Source organism: Excalfactoria chinensis, chromosome 18, assembly GCF_039878825.1.
Source record: "Excalfactoria chinensis isolate bCotChi1 chromosome 18, bCotChi1.hap2, whole genome shotgun sequence".
Taxonomy (NCBI): Eukaryota; Metazoa; Chordata; class Aves; order Galliformes; family Phasianidae; genus Excalfactoria; species Excalfactoria chinensis.
Window position 1 is genome coordinate 1735644 of NC_092842.1, and position 14917 is coordinate 1750560.

The 14917-nt window shown below is 46.5% G+C and overlaps 1 protein-coding gene across 1 annotated transcript; it reads right to left on the bottom strand.

Moving 5' to 3' along the window:
• Positions 1–1865: 1865 nt before the first annotated feature.
• TNFSF8 (TNF superfamily member 8) lies at positions 1866–13889 on the bottom strand. The gene is made up of 7 exons (XM_072352884.1): positions 13760–13889; positions 13032–13176; positions 12329–12412; positions 11752–12053; positions 8738–8783; positions 2790–2861; positions 1866–2419 (listed from the first exon to the last, which is right to left on the bottom strand). Exons 4-7 carry the CDS (start codon positions 12046–12048, stop codon positions 2022–2024), a joined length of 813 nt encoding a protein of 270 aa, XP_072208985.1. The 5' UTR covers positions 12049–12053; positions 12329–12412; positions 13032–13176; positions 13760–13889; the 3' UTR covers positions 1866–2021.
• Positions 13890–14917: the final 1028 nt, after the last annotated feature.

Here is a 14917-nt window from a genome sequence, read left to right on the forward strand (position 1 = left end):
GGCAAAATAATAGAATAAAATGAACCTATGAAGAGAGCTCCTTTAGCTTTTTTAAAGAATGGGCTTTCTCTTTCAAGTCAAAGCACCCAGGGAAAGGTGGGAGTGAACACCTATTTTCATTCATTAGCTGCCTTCTCAATATTCAAGAGCCATGGCTCCCAACTGCCAGACTTGCTGACCCTTCTCATTGGTGGTGCTCATCAAGGCTGCGGCAGATAGAAGTTAAAAACCCCATTCCAAGATGGGAAAGATTGATAAGGGTCCATAGGGGTGAGGTGATGGCAGTGGAGGTGACGATGATATGGACACGTCAAGGGGATTCTTTTAAGTTTCTTTAATGAGGAAAGAAAAAAAAGAAAGTGTGAATTTTGTTTTCTTTCTTTCTTCCTTTCTTTCTTCCTTCCTTCCTTTCTTTCTCTCTTTTTTTTGGTCATTAATAGCAGAAGGACTTTTTGTTTTCATCCCTGTGATCAAAATAGAAAGTAGATATCCATAGCAGTGAGTCAGCCTGACTATTCCTGACCCTCTGAAAGGTTTTTACGTGTTCTGAAATCACCTGGTCAATGGATCGAACCCTCAAGTATGTACCAGGAAATATCACAAGCTGAAAATTACTTCCACACCAACTAATCATCAGATAAGCTCAAACAATAAAAGACTTCCGGGGTTTTAGAAGCCAGAAACTGATTTGTAAGCTAAATCCATGACTAAAAGTTTTGGTGTGAACAGTTCACCCAGTCTTAGTCATGTGGAAGGAAGAATAAACAGTACCCAAGGGAAAAAGCTGGATGCCAACAACAACAGGCCACGGTAGAACCCCGGTGACGAAAGGAGAAGAGGAAAGCCCGAATCCTTGGCAACTTTTTCATACATTCTCACGTGGTAAGAATCAGATTTTAAGTAAAAGCCCGTGTTACTGAAACTCACAGGGTACGAGGGCCCGAGGTTGCTTGCATCATTCATTACCTCATAACTCAAAGAAGATCAAATGAAATCTGGACTGTCCGAATGCCACAGCTTGTAACTGAAGGCCAGCTGTGAAATCATCCTTGGGAAAGTTGGAACCTCAGATCTAAATCTTGGATTTTCCAACAGTACAGATGTTGGGATGTGTTTACACAGCACTGTGCTGTTGTGTCACTCTGGGAACTGCCAAAGAGCAGGGCATGATTTGGGGAAAAAGCATCATAACCAACTTCTTTGTCATGAGGCACAAAAAGATCATTTTTTTAATATTAATTATGGAAAGGTCTAGAAGTTCCAGGTGAGAACAGAGGCTGAACACGGTGCGTCTACAAAGGCTCTGCCCCAAAGAGTTTAATATTAAATAGAGAAGACTGGATAAATAGTGAAAAGGAAAACACTTGGAACTAAACTGCATAAAGTTTGTAGCAGAATTCAGCACAGAAACGTTTGGTGAGTCCCCAGTCTCCTACACCCTGTCCCAGAGTTTGAGCTACCAGCCCGGGAGTCAGCAATTTCCTCTTTCCTCAGTATGATCTATCCATAAACTCGCTCCAGAGTTGGTGGCTGCATGCTCCAGTTGAAAAGAAAGCCTTAATTACAAGCGTTGGTTGTTAGGATTTTTTGGAACGACCGTGTCAAAATGCTATTCCATAAAATTCAGATCAAAAGGATTTCCCCATCTCCTGAGCACAGGCACTCAGCCAGCAGTGCCTTAGCCAAGAAGTCTTGATAATGTGTGCTCTTCCCATAATCTGGTTGCATTTCTGGCTGTGTTTGCACTGCATTGCTTGGAAGATCTGCTGCCACATCTGGGCTGCTGGATTTGCTGTCCAACAACAACCCTACCATGGCCAAACCAGAGCAACCCAATGTCTGCCAGGTGTGGAATATTGCAGTGTTGTAAGATTTCATTCTGGGACACAAAGTTCCTCATTTACCCTAGTGATGAGGTAAGATAGGAAACATAAAACAAGGTGTATCCTAGTAAAAGCAGGCTGCTGTCATCAGAGGAAGACAGAGAAAGTCTGTGCGGCGGTGGGGAGTCAGAGAGCTCCTCACATCTCATCGCTGTACCTCAAAACCACGAGCACGTTATCATTGGGAAGGTGAACTTCGTTCAGGAATTTAGGATGGCTGAGTGTTACTGATATCCGGTCCTCCACGTTCAAGTATGTCAAATGGAGCTGGAACAAGGTCTTAAAATTCTTTTCTTGGCACGAGTCTGATGCACACCACGTGGATAACGTCTGCCTGTTGACTTCATCATTGACGAGGAGCTCTATCTTGAGGTCTGTGGGGCTGTGGGAACAGTTGGCAAAGTGGAAGTTCAGGTGGCAGTAGATCAGGTAGAGGCCCTGCTCACGGATCACCAGCTCGTCGCTCTTGCACTGGATGTTGTCACATATACCCTTCTCAGCCAAGCTCAGCTTCGAGCTGTTTACTGAATGTGACACTAGAAAGAAAAGCAAGGATATTGTAAAGTGAGACAATGGACTCTGGTGGCCTAAATTCAGTTTTATGGATGTGCAGCATAGTAAATGGAGATGCATGCTCTGCAGTTCTCCCAATGGTAAATCTCAGCCATCCAGTGGGTGACTGAGCACTCATGGGTGGATTGGGATGCTGAAAGGTCCCAAGGGTTGTGCAGCCCCTTAAGAAACCCGAGACAGGGAGGTGCAGTGAGAAATGGGTTCTGTAGCATTTAGGGGGGGAATAATGGGGACACGTATTTGCATGTTTGTGTGGGAAAGGTATCTAATTATTCACTGTCTCATTTGAAGTTAAAGAAAATGTTTATGTGATTGGGTAGAGCTCCCACTGACCTCTCATGTATGCAGCAGCTCCCTTGGCTGGGATATTCTGTAGGATTCTTAAATAGTCTTCCGAGGTATTCCCTGAAGGGAAACAACATAGGTGAGCACTCCTGATTTCTTTGTGCTGTAAAGCAGTCAGAGTCTGGTACCACACTCAGTACCATCAGTCTGGGTAAACACCAAGGGATAGGGTGGGATGGGACTGTATGGGATAAGATCAGATGGGGTGGGAGGGGAGGGAAGGGGATAGGAGGGTATGGGAGGGCAGTACGGGATGGGATGGAATCCTTTAGGAGCTCTTCCTTGTGCTCCCTGAGAGCTTGCTTGTGCTGTGCCCACTGATCCGAGCTCCCTGGGATGATGGATGAGCTGAGCAACCAAACTCAGCTCTGATGCAGGGAATGATGCTCTGTGCTGTCACCAGAGCTGTGTTTATTACCACCTAGACTGGTGATGAGAGACTGTTTTATTCTCCTGGACACTGAATGGCCTGGGAATGTCACTTTACACCCATCCTCTTGGGTTTGGACCCGGATGATCTTCAAAGGTCTAATCTAAGCCATTCTATGATTCCTCACAACTGCACAATGGAAGATCCAAAGCAACAAGCAGCAGCCCACATAGGTCTGAGAGCTGTTTCCTTCTGCTTGGCTGGTAATACCTGACCTGCACGCTGATGTCACAGCACCGTAATGCTCTCGGTTCAGTAAAACTTGCATCTCAAAATGGCTCTCAGGGTACTCCGCCCCCTCCGTTACAATGCGGGTTCCAGCGGGACTCCGCTTCGACCTTTGGATCTGACCGCTGCCCCCAAGAGACGCCCACCATCACGGCAGGAGATGCGGGACGGTACCGGGGGGAGGATGGGGGGGGTGCAGGGGCGGTACCGGAGGGGGGGGGGAAGGAGGTATCGGGGCTGCCCCACCGCACAGCGCCTGAGAGCGGCTGCCGTGCGGTGACGGCTCCCTCCCACGGCCACGCCGTGCATCGCTCTGCATCCCTGACCCTTCCTTCCCCATTGCACTTCTCTTCCAGCCACACGGTGTCAGAATCGTTGGAGTCGGAAGGAAGCCTTAAAGGCCGTCTGTTTCTACTCCCTGCAATGCACACGGACACCCACAGCTCCATCAGTGCTCACAGCCCCGTCCAGCCTGACCTTGGCTATCTGCTGTGTGTCGTAGCAGTTCAGATGGGGGACTGGGAATGTTGGCCTGATTTTAGGAGGCGTTTGGTCAGGAGGATAGAGAACTCAGGGAGAAGCAGGTCTCACAAAGTCCCACTGGTTGGTGATTTGGAACAGTGCACCCTTTGCACTCTTTCTGTTGGAAAAGCAGTCTGTGCACGTCTTGAAAGAACAGTAACTTTCCTCTGCTCCCATTGGCTGAAGCAGTTTTAGGGGAGCAGGTGCTCCCTGCCCTCCAACAATGAGTAAGTCGTGCCTCAAACTCCCTTAGCTCTGCTGGAAATCCCCAGAGAAAAACCAAAACTGATGTCCCTGATGACAGTCATATCAATATAGTGTGTCAGTGCGCAGAGATATGGAGCAGGATAGCAAAAAAGCCCTTCTGGTCCTTATTTCAAGCAGCAAGAGCAGCAATGGTAGCAAGAGCCCCTGGAAATGTACAGCCAGGGCCTGGAGCCCACTTGCATTACTGATATCCTTCATAAAAAGACAATATTTATATAGAAACAGGGTGCCATGTGGGGGCTTTACTCTGTAAAGCAGTGAATCCCTCAAGCAGACCATGCAAGCTGCAGCCTTGCAGCTTCTGCCAGGTGAGAAGAGCACTGTGCTTGCACACACACAGCCAGTGCTGCATGGAACCCCTCCAGCCCTGAGCCGCTGCAGGGTTTTCACAGCATCCCTTCAGAACAGCCGTCACCGATGTGGCTGCACTTCACACTTTCAAAGCTGCACTTACGTTCATGGATGTCAGCAAGTTTGCTATGTGTGTGTGTGTGTGTGTTCAAAGTGTTTATTTGGTGACATCAGCTGTGTTTCTGAGAAGGCAAGTTATGGAAAGAAAAGGTAGAGAGACATTTCCTGTCCTTGCTCCGCTCAGGCAGCTTATAACCATTTTCTGGTTTTATTTCTCAAGTTACTCCTTTTATCCAAATCACTTCAGCACAAGCCAGCAGAGACTGAAATTGCCAGAGCTGCAGGACTGATCGATGGATGTGTTCAATCACATCGCCTAATTGGCTCTGCATTGGTAGCAGTGTAAATCAGAAGTGATCCCGCTGAAGCCAATAGGATTATATCAGCTTATAAATGCAGTCAGAAGGAGGAAAAGCAAAGCCTCAGCGGGGTCTAAGCACCAATGAGCCCCACTGATTGCATGTCCACCATCAGACTGCTTGAAGAAAACCTGCTGATAAAGATGGAGCCTTAAAGGAAGCTATCTAGGCTTTTTTATCCTAAAGAAACTATTGGGAGATAATTCACGTTTGCTTTCCTGATGCCTTTTACCATAGGCTGAGCATCCAGAGTGAGCAGCCCACAGGGAAAGGCTAGTGTGCCCATAACACAGCTCTTCCCCACCATGTCATTGGGGCTTGATAGTGCTGCAGCTCCATTGACACCTCCACAGATTTCCACCCACAGTGCAAAATGGGAAGAGCCTTGTGTTGAAGAAGCATAATTTCATGAGCTCTTCATATATGTATATATACATATTCGTCTAGTGCCCAACCAATCTGTTGGCCTTCTATGACAGAGTGATGGCATCACTAGACAAAGGAAGATGAACTGATGTCATCTAGCTGGATTTCTACAAGACCTTTGATATGGTCCCACATCACATTCTTACCTCTAAATTGGAGAGGTATGGATTTGAAGGCTGGTCTGTTCAGTGGATAAAGAGTTGGCTGGATGGTCATAGCCAGAGTGTTGTGATCAATGTCTCTGTGCCCAGGTGTCCCCCAGGGTTCCATCTGGGGACCACTGCTCTTCAGCATCAATGAGTTTGCTGATGACAGCAAGCTGAGTGGTACAGTTGGTATAACAGAAGGAAGGGATGCCATCCAGAAGGACCTGGGCAGCTTGAAAAGTGGTTTGCACTGGACAATTCCAGGCTAGAAAGGTGTATTTTTAGAAGTTGAAAGTCAGTCCAGGACCATGGTGAAATGACACATGGTCAGTGGGCATGGTGGTGGATGGGCTGGGGTTGGACTTGGTGATCTGAGAGGTCTTTTCCAACCTTAATGACTCTATGATTCCACATTTCTCTTTGTCTTGTATTTTCCTCTATAAAATTGATCTACCAATAATTTCCTTCCAGCCTGTATTCATATGTGATTCCATATCTATGAAACGTAGATGAGTTTCCGAAGAGAAATATTTCCACAGAAAGAACATGTCACAAACATTTACTTTGTGACAGCTTCGATTCCTTTCCCCTGTTGCTCAGGCACTCCACCAGCAGGTCTGCAGGAAGTTGCTATCGTTTCTTCGCACCGAGACTTAATTAGCTGACGCTGCATCTCAGCTACTGCTTGCAGATTGCTGCAAACCCATCCATCGAGGGCTGACAGCTGAGTCAGGAACACAGACCTTCTGTAAGTCTGCCTTAGTGCCCACCGGTGTATAGCTAAGAATAGAGCTTGATCTCATTGGAAATCTTAATGCAGTCAGAGTGTTTTGGGGATTACAGAATTAATTTGGAAAGAGGCTGTGCCTGGTTGTCTGGAGTGCTGTCCTTTTGTGTGGCAATGCAGTCATAGAGTCATAGAATGGCCTGGGTTGAAAAGGACCCCAATGCTCATCTAGTTCCAACCCCCTGCTATGTGCAGGGTCGCCAACCACCAGACCAGGCTGCCCAGAGCCACATCCAGCCTGGCCTTGAATGCCTGCAGGGATGGGGCATCCACAGCCTCCTTGGGCAACCTGTTCCAGTGCATCACCACCCTCTGGGTGAAAAACTCAATCCTAAGATCCAACCTAAACCTCTCCTGTCTCAGTTTAAAACCATTCCCCCTTGTCTGCTTTCAGTCCCCCTTCAATCTGCCTGCTGAATCTCAGCTGCTGCCACCATCAGCACACTGGATGATCCCGAATCCCCACGAGCATCTCTGAGATGCTTTGCACAAGCAGACACCCTCACCTTGCCCACCAGTACAGACAGAGCTTGGAGCAAGGCTGTACTCAACCTTGGCCACTTTTCAGCACAGGGCTTCAAGTCCTGTTGTGAACCAAATTACATTTGTCAACACTGGGGCTGCTCAAGGCGCAGAGATAACAGCAAACAAATCCACAACAACTCCGGGCTCAGCACAGTCCCTGTCCTGCAGCGTGGAGTCCCAATTTGTTGCTCTGCAGCTGCTGGATGGTGCCTCGCAGCTCCTGCTTAGGAGTCAGCAAACACTGCTTGGCAGAGCTCCCTGCTGTAAATTACCCGCTGGGATCTATTAATCAATTAGCTCTGCTTTATGCATTTTAAGAGAAAAATAAAAGACCATTGTAATTTGCTCACACTTTAACGCTCCATTACCCCGCCAGAGCTGTGAAACAGAACCCGATAGGCTGATAAGAGCACCTGCACCCATTACAGACAGCTTCCAGCAGCCCTTCCTGCCCTGCGGCATTTCTTTGTCATCCCCTCCTTTGTCTTTATGCTAATCTCAGATTCGGCAGCAGAATTCGGAGCGACGGGGAGCCTGTCATTGATACTGACCCAAAGGCAAAACGGTTTCTGCCTAATGAAACAACACCTTGTAAATTCCTGGAGAGAACAGACTCCTGCTGCCTTGATGGGGAGAAGGAGCAGCTGGCACAGGCTGTGAGATCTGGAAATGTATGTAGTTACATACTGAGATGCTTTTCTGGACTAGTGAGAATTCTCCTTCCTGCCAGTATCACTTGAGCTTTGCTTCACATTAACACATTAAGCTAATAGATGGCCCCTGTCCCTCCTTTGCCAGCCCTTGGCCACCACCTCTTTCCAGCTGGTGGTGGGACACTGCCATGAGAGCAGCACTTCGTGGGCACCCTAATAGGAAAAGAAAACCCCTCCAGTTCTCCTGGACTTTTAATACACAACAGATGATGGCGAGGATGCTGAGAAGTTCTCTGAAAGGAAGGCAGTGTGATGCGCAGGGACAGCTTTGTGTGCACAAGAGCCCTGGATTCAAAACTTCTCCCAGTTTGAATTTGCATTGCCTAAATTGGGCATTATGTCACCTGTGTGCGAAAATGGAGGTGGAGAAAAAGATGGTTACGTGACAAGGGCTTTCTAGGCCTTGAATTTCAGTTTCCTGTGCTTCAGCTTTCCCATCTGTAGAGTGGGAGGTGATGCTGCCTCCTTTCCTCTAGCACCAACCAGGAATCATCTCAGCAAGAACTCAGAATGCTGAGTGCCAAGGGCTGTGGAACCAAGAAGGAAATGGCAATGAAACAAATAGAGCTGCTCTGATTTATACTGAGGGAAAGCAGAATCTGGGTACACTGCCTCTGCTGTCTGGTTAGAAAGCTTCCTCCTATTTTGGGCTCCCTGTGTCCATGCTCTGCCTGTTTAAATTCCTGCTCCTTGCCTCTTGCTGCATTTCTGCACTTCCCGCTATTAGATCTTCCCTTTCCCTCTTTCCTTTTCCCCACAAATGGGTAAGAAATACGTAACTCTGTGAGAAACAGACCAGACGAGCTCAAGAAGATCTCCCATTGTTTTAAAGCATGTCCTTGCACAGATGGGGCCATCACACCCACATGTGCAAGAGCCAGCAAAGACACCTGAGGGCAGATTCAGGAATGGTTGTGCCTTCCTCAGCCATGCCCTGCTTTCCTGAGGTACTGAGTCATTCAAAATCTTGTTTTCTTCTTCCCTTCCTTTTTTTCCCCACTGGCTTTTCACCAAGAAATGCCTTTATGTGCAGTGTGCACAGTCGCCTTGCTTATGATCCTGGGGCAATATTCGCATTACAGATGGAATGAATTGCACAGCCTGTCAGGTTATGTGTCTTACCTTTGCGGATCCGTTCTGTGCTGCCCTCTGTGGCAGGATCAGCTGCCTGAAAGAGATGTGGGATAAGGGGGTGGTTATTCTGGGAGCAGAGCACTTCTGTTTTCGAGCAGATCACTGCTCTACTATTGGTTCTACAAGTTTCCATCACATCGCTGGAGCATCACAGGGCAGGGACTGCTGAGGAGCACAGCCCTCCTGCAAGTTCTCTGTGCTCGGCCACATTAGAATCATTAAGGATGGAAAAGACCTCTAGGATCATCAAGTCCAACCGTCAGCCCATCCCACCACTCCCACTGACCACGTCCCTCAGTGCCACATCTCAGCTAGAGTTTGCAGAATGATAACAGGCAGCAAATCCACTGCCAGGTGCTCAGTATGGTGACGGAGACTTTGCTGTCACAAGGCATTGAACCAACAGCCCTTCCTCAGATGGAGGAGGGGCTGGAGGCTCACAGCTTGCTTTGTAGCCAGGGCAACAGGAGAAAAATGAATTGACGTATATTGCCCTCACCTGGGAAGTTCCCCCCGTGGCTGAAAACAGCAGATACTGATGCAGTTTGTGTTAGTGGCAATTGATGAGGCATTCAAATAAAGCTTGAGAGTTGTCTTTGAAATACCACTTAGCATTGCTGTTTTCTGACAGCATATTGCTGTAATGGTGGAACGTGGGATGTAAAGACGTGCACTTGGAGCTTCAGGAGGTTACATTCTACAACCCCAGCTCGGGAACAATTCAGTGCAATAAATTCACCCTGTCTGGGTGTTGGCAATGAAGGATTTCATTCTTCACTTGGCGACAGAAGAATCTGAGCTTACTTGATTAGAGAAAATAACAACCAAGTGCAAAGGGAAGTCTTTTCTGTCTTCCTTCCCTTAATTATTTACAAGTAATTTTCCCAAGCTGAGACAGTTTCTCCTTCTCGTCGGGGCTGTCCAGCAGAGGGGGCCAGCAGGCTCTGATGGGACAGCCCGTGGTAAGGAGTGCATGGCTGGGAGGCTGAAAATAGGACCACGATGAAATGCAGAGCAGTGACGGGCTGTCCCAGATCCCACCCCAAATCCGTTCACAGAGCTGCACCCCATGGACTGGGTGTCCAGTACAGCATAGCTTACAGTACAGTGTAAGAGCTCATTACGATTGCATGCCCTACAATTACATTCATCCTTATTCTTTCAATGATTTTCACCCTAGAGACAAAATTATATCTATATTCTCTCTGCGTATATAGAGAGATCTACACAGATGTGTGTGTGTGTGTGTATATATATATATACACACACACACAAGAGCAGTGGGATGCAGCAGGCAGAAGTGTGTAGGCTTTGGGGCCCTCTTAACAGCATTAAGAAGGAAAATGCAAGCTAAGGTCTTCTCTGCAGCAACTGTTCTTATCTGAGAGAAAAACAAAAGTCAGTTCTGAGAGATGTAGATCAGTGAATGGCCCGATGCCAGCTGCGTATGAAAGCTGAGAACTGAATTGATTGCAGCTCTGAAGGTTGTTCCAAAAAAAGGCTGCTTCCCAGGTCTGACACTGCTCCCCAGTGAGGGAAGAGCCTTACTCCTACACAGCTTGATTTTCCCCTTCTCAATTCACCCTCCTGCACCCTGAATTAGGCAAGCCTAAATTCATCAGAGAGGTGAAGAAAGATGAGCAGACACCTTCTATGTCCCTGCAATGGGGCTAGGGGGCTGTGTGGTCTGCATGCCACCAGATGCCTCCACTTAATGCAGTGATAGCCAAGCCATGGGTCACCATGCCTGTATTCTTCCTGGTCCATCAGTTCAAGATGGAGGTGGATGGAGAAAAGACCAGATGATCTTAAAGGTCTTTCCCAGCCTTAATGATTCTATGACTGCTGCTTCTGGACTGAGGATCTCTTGGTTCCCCAAGAACAAGAAGTGAGCTGTTTTTGCTGCCCAGTTCCCTTTGCACTGTAAAACTGCAGCTCTGTTTCTCACATTTCTCTCACCCCTCAGCTTCCTGCCTTCTCGTTCAGCCAAGCTGTTTCCAAAGCAGCTGCAGTCTTGCCATTACTCTTTTAAATGAAAATCTCAACTCTTTCAGTAATATTGTTCCTCTGGCAACTGGTCTAACTGCATTTATCCTGATGGAGAGGTAATTTAATGCTTACTTTCATAATAAGCACAAACGTAAGCCTAATTATATAGGAAAGCTCTGGCAATTCTGTAATTATCCAAGCTGTTATTCTAAAGTTCTCCCTTAATATCCCAATATTTATCACCTGAAACCTCCCATGTCTCATTCTAACTGTGCACAAACTGCTTCCCTTTTAGAAGAGCACTGATTTCAGGTAAACGACTCCTCACTGGTACAACTTCAAGAAGCATCAGTCAAGCTTTAATGGCTTAATTTCTTGGTAATGTGCATACACAGACACACAAATCGCACAAGATCAATTTAGTAAGAGAAAATATTGAGCTGAGAGATTGTATTTTGTTTTCCATGGCCAGTTCCCTCCAGCAGCCCCATGTTGGTGCTTTCGTTCCTTGAATCTTTGTGGAGATCCTCCAGCACTCAGATTTTTTTTGTGTGTAAAGGCTATAAAATTTCTAATGTGGTATTTTACTCCGATAAAGTTCTTTCCTGTCTCCAGGGAAGACCCATAAACAAAGGCAACACACAAACCAGATATCACACACTGAGGGCACTGATGTACCTCTGATCCACTTCTCCTATGAACCAGTCAGACAGAAGGTGGATTGGCTCTTGCATGATGAGCTTCCCACTTCCATTCTCAGAGGAGACACCACATGCTAGAAATTAACCCATGGGGGAAGGATTTCTTTTGTTGTTAAACTCTTTTAATCTCCCTCTTGTTCTGTCTTTCTCTCCACCCCAGGTCCTGTGTGTGTTCACAACAAGGGGCAGAGACTGACCTTCCAGCCATGGGACAGTTTTTGGATTAGAGTAGAAAGTCATATTTAAAAAATATATATAAATAAATCAATAAATAAGAAGAAAAAGACAACGAGTGAAGTGAGAATTGCTTACCGTCCTCCGGATAACTAAGACCATGATGGTGGCTAATGCAAAGACGAGCAACGCAACAAGGGTAGCAATGATGAAATACAGAAAAGTTTTGTTAGTGGCTCCAAGCCTCCTTGAAACGGTGTCTTCATTCACATGCATGGCTGATTCATGGGAGTCTTTCATCTGAAAAGGTGTTTGCTCTTGTGCCAAGCACCTTATATAGCTCTCAGGGTACTTGGTCTGTATCTCCCCTTGATCAGGTTCAGGTTGCAGCCCATCTCCGTTCCTGGCAGGATTTTCCCCTTCATCCTGGCTCATGTGATCTGGAAAAAAAACTTCATCACTTGTGGTACAAAGAACGAGGGAGCTGGGGGCGTGAAGCAGGTCGCAGCTGTGAGGAGGGGAAGGAGCTTCATGTTCGTGATCAGGGATTTCGCGACAGCAGCCTTGTGTGTTGCATCGGAGGTTTCTGATGTCAGAAGGTGAATGGTTACTAAGATCAGTGCCCCCTCCCTGCTACTGGCTTTCCGTGAAAAAAGAGAGCTATGCAAATTTTGTTTCATTTTGTACTCAGTGCAGCTCTAGTTCGGTGCAGTACATTGCCTGGAGCGCTGCCTTCCTGTTGCACAGAGCAACCTTTTGTTCTCCTCCGTAGCATCCCAGTACTGTGATCTCCAGTGCTCTGCGTTCAGAGAGATCACAGAATGATAAAGGTTGGGAAAGACCTCTAAGATCATCAAGTCCTACTACCAACACATCCCCTCTAAAACATGCAATTCGTGTTTTACATGAACACACCTCCATGCTTCTTGAATACCCCTAGGAATGGTGACTCCACCACCTTCCCGTGGCAATGCATCACCATTCTAAGAAGGTTTCCCTAATATCAACCTGAACCTCCACTGATGGAACTAAGGTCATTCCCTGTTGTCCTATTACTGTTACCTGGTAGATTGGGTTGGTCAGACAGAACCTGCCTTTCAGGAACCCCTGAAATGGCCAAACAGGATCCAAGGGTCCATCTAACCTAGCAACTTCCCTTCAATAGAGCTCAACAACTAGAGATGCCTTGTGAAAGACATCAGAACAGGAAAAGCAGGGAAAGTTATTTATTGAGTGCAATTATCCAGGTTCCTCTGACTTTGGCATTTAAGAGTCTCAAACCAGAGGTAGGACTTTTCTATTTAATCCAGTTCTTCTTAACTGCTGTGACTGGCAGCATCTACTATGCTTGAAAAGACCTTAAGCATCTCTTGCTTATAGCCGAGCAGGTATTTAACTCAGCAAGGAAAATGACTTACAAGAGGATAATGGTGTTGTAGTTTTAAGAATGTCTCATCATCTTCAGTGCCATGAGAAGAACACTGTGAGCTTGCAGGTTTTCATGGCTGCACAGAGATGTGCATGGTCAGCTCCTTCTACAAGGGCAGGACACTCATGCTAAACCTACACGTAAGTAAAAAAAGCAGATGTTAGAGTGCTGATAACCACAAAAGAAAAATAGATCAATGAAAGATGAGGGGAAAACATGGAAAAAAAAATTAGCTCTTAGGCAGTAAATAACCACCTCACCTCCCTGTCAAGCTGGTGGTGATGCACATAACTTCAGTACAATGCTCTGTTACCCTTTACATCCAACAACATCTCTCTATAGGGTTACCATGCTACCTGCCTGATTATGCTTCTTTTTCAGAGCTGAGATCACTGTTTTCATACCTCCTCACCAGTGCTGCACCCATTCTTACAAGCCCTGGTTGAGAGGCCAAATAGCATTGGTTCTTAATACAATGCACCTGCTGCATCCTCTGCAGCAAAGAGCTTTGCTTAAAAGGACAGAGAGGCTGAAAACAAGTGAACCACAAAACCAGCAGTTCTAATGACTTCTTGGTAGAGTTTTCAAGTGAGCGTCTTTAGCAGAAAAGAACAAAATATCCCATCCCCTTTTTAATATTTAGTTATCTCCTCTTCGCTGAAAGGAACCGAACTGCTGAGAACTGAAAACACATCCATGTGGTCAACGGAAAATCACCTTTGTTTGAAGTCTGTGAGAACTGAAAACCCTTCTGGCAGACATTAAAGGCCAGTTCTTCAGAGGCCTGTGGCCCAGCAACATTGAAATCTAGAGGTGTATAGAGAACAGATGCTTTTGGGAGTTTCTGTTTTTATCCTCAGTGGGGGCAGTGCCTGTTTCTTATCAAACCATCATTCATGTTTACATCCATTCACTTTGCTACCAGCGCCCTGTCCTGAGCTTTTCAACACCTGAGAGAGCTCAGAGAATATTCACCACAATGGGTCGTTAATTACTGTGAATGCTTCCTAGCTGTGCCCTAATTAAGGGTCTCAGGCAGCAAACATGGGGCGGTCGGGCTCCTGCCTTCAAAGAGGCTGAACTGTACCCAAGTGCACATGCGGATGCTTTGTAAATCACTTGATAATGGAAATGCAACCTCAGTAAACTGAGGTTAGTGCAAAACATCATTGGCACTCAGGGTATGAATCACAGGTTTTTGAACTTCCTCCGATGAATCATTCTCCTGTGTTGTGCTTTGCTGTTGTGTTTGTCCCCAGTGCCTCAGCCCAAGCTGAAGGAGATGGGGCAGGGTCCTCCTGCTGAGCAGGAGCCAAAAACACTGCTCCATTGGATCCCATAGGAGTGGCACACGAACTTACAACCATGGATCAAAGAGGTCTCATCTACCTTGCCTTACCTTTACTGATGCATGGTAGGAAGCGTTTCCCATTGGGTGAGATGGAATTCCTGTTGAAAATCAGCTGTGACAAAGATTTCTTTTATATAATATTTATTAGAATGTGCCTGTTCATTTCCTCCTGATCCAGGGTAGGTCCCAGCGTGAAGTAAATGACACTCCAGTATCACACTCCCAACACTGCTGTGATGATATGGTTGGCAGTTGCTGTAAAGGAGTCTTCTGAGGAAGGCTCTGTGTGTTTCTCATCCAGGCCTTCTTCTGCTCTTGCAACATGATGGAAGGTTTCCAAGAATAGCAATGTTCTTTTCTCATTCTGCTTCTCCAATAAAATGGCTGAATAAAAATAGACACCAGACAGGAGGAAAATAAGAGAGAAAAAGATAGGTTAGAGCTGCTATTGCACACTATTACCTCCTTGGGAAGCTAAGCAGTGTTTATTCGTGCTGTGCAACTGTTTTCCTTGTTCAAAAGAA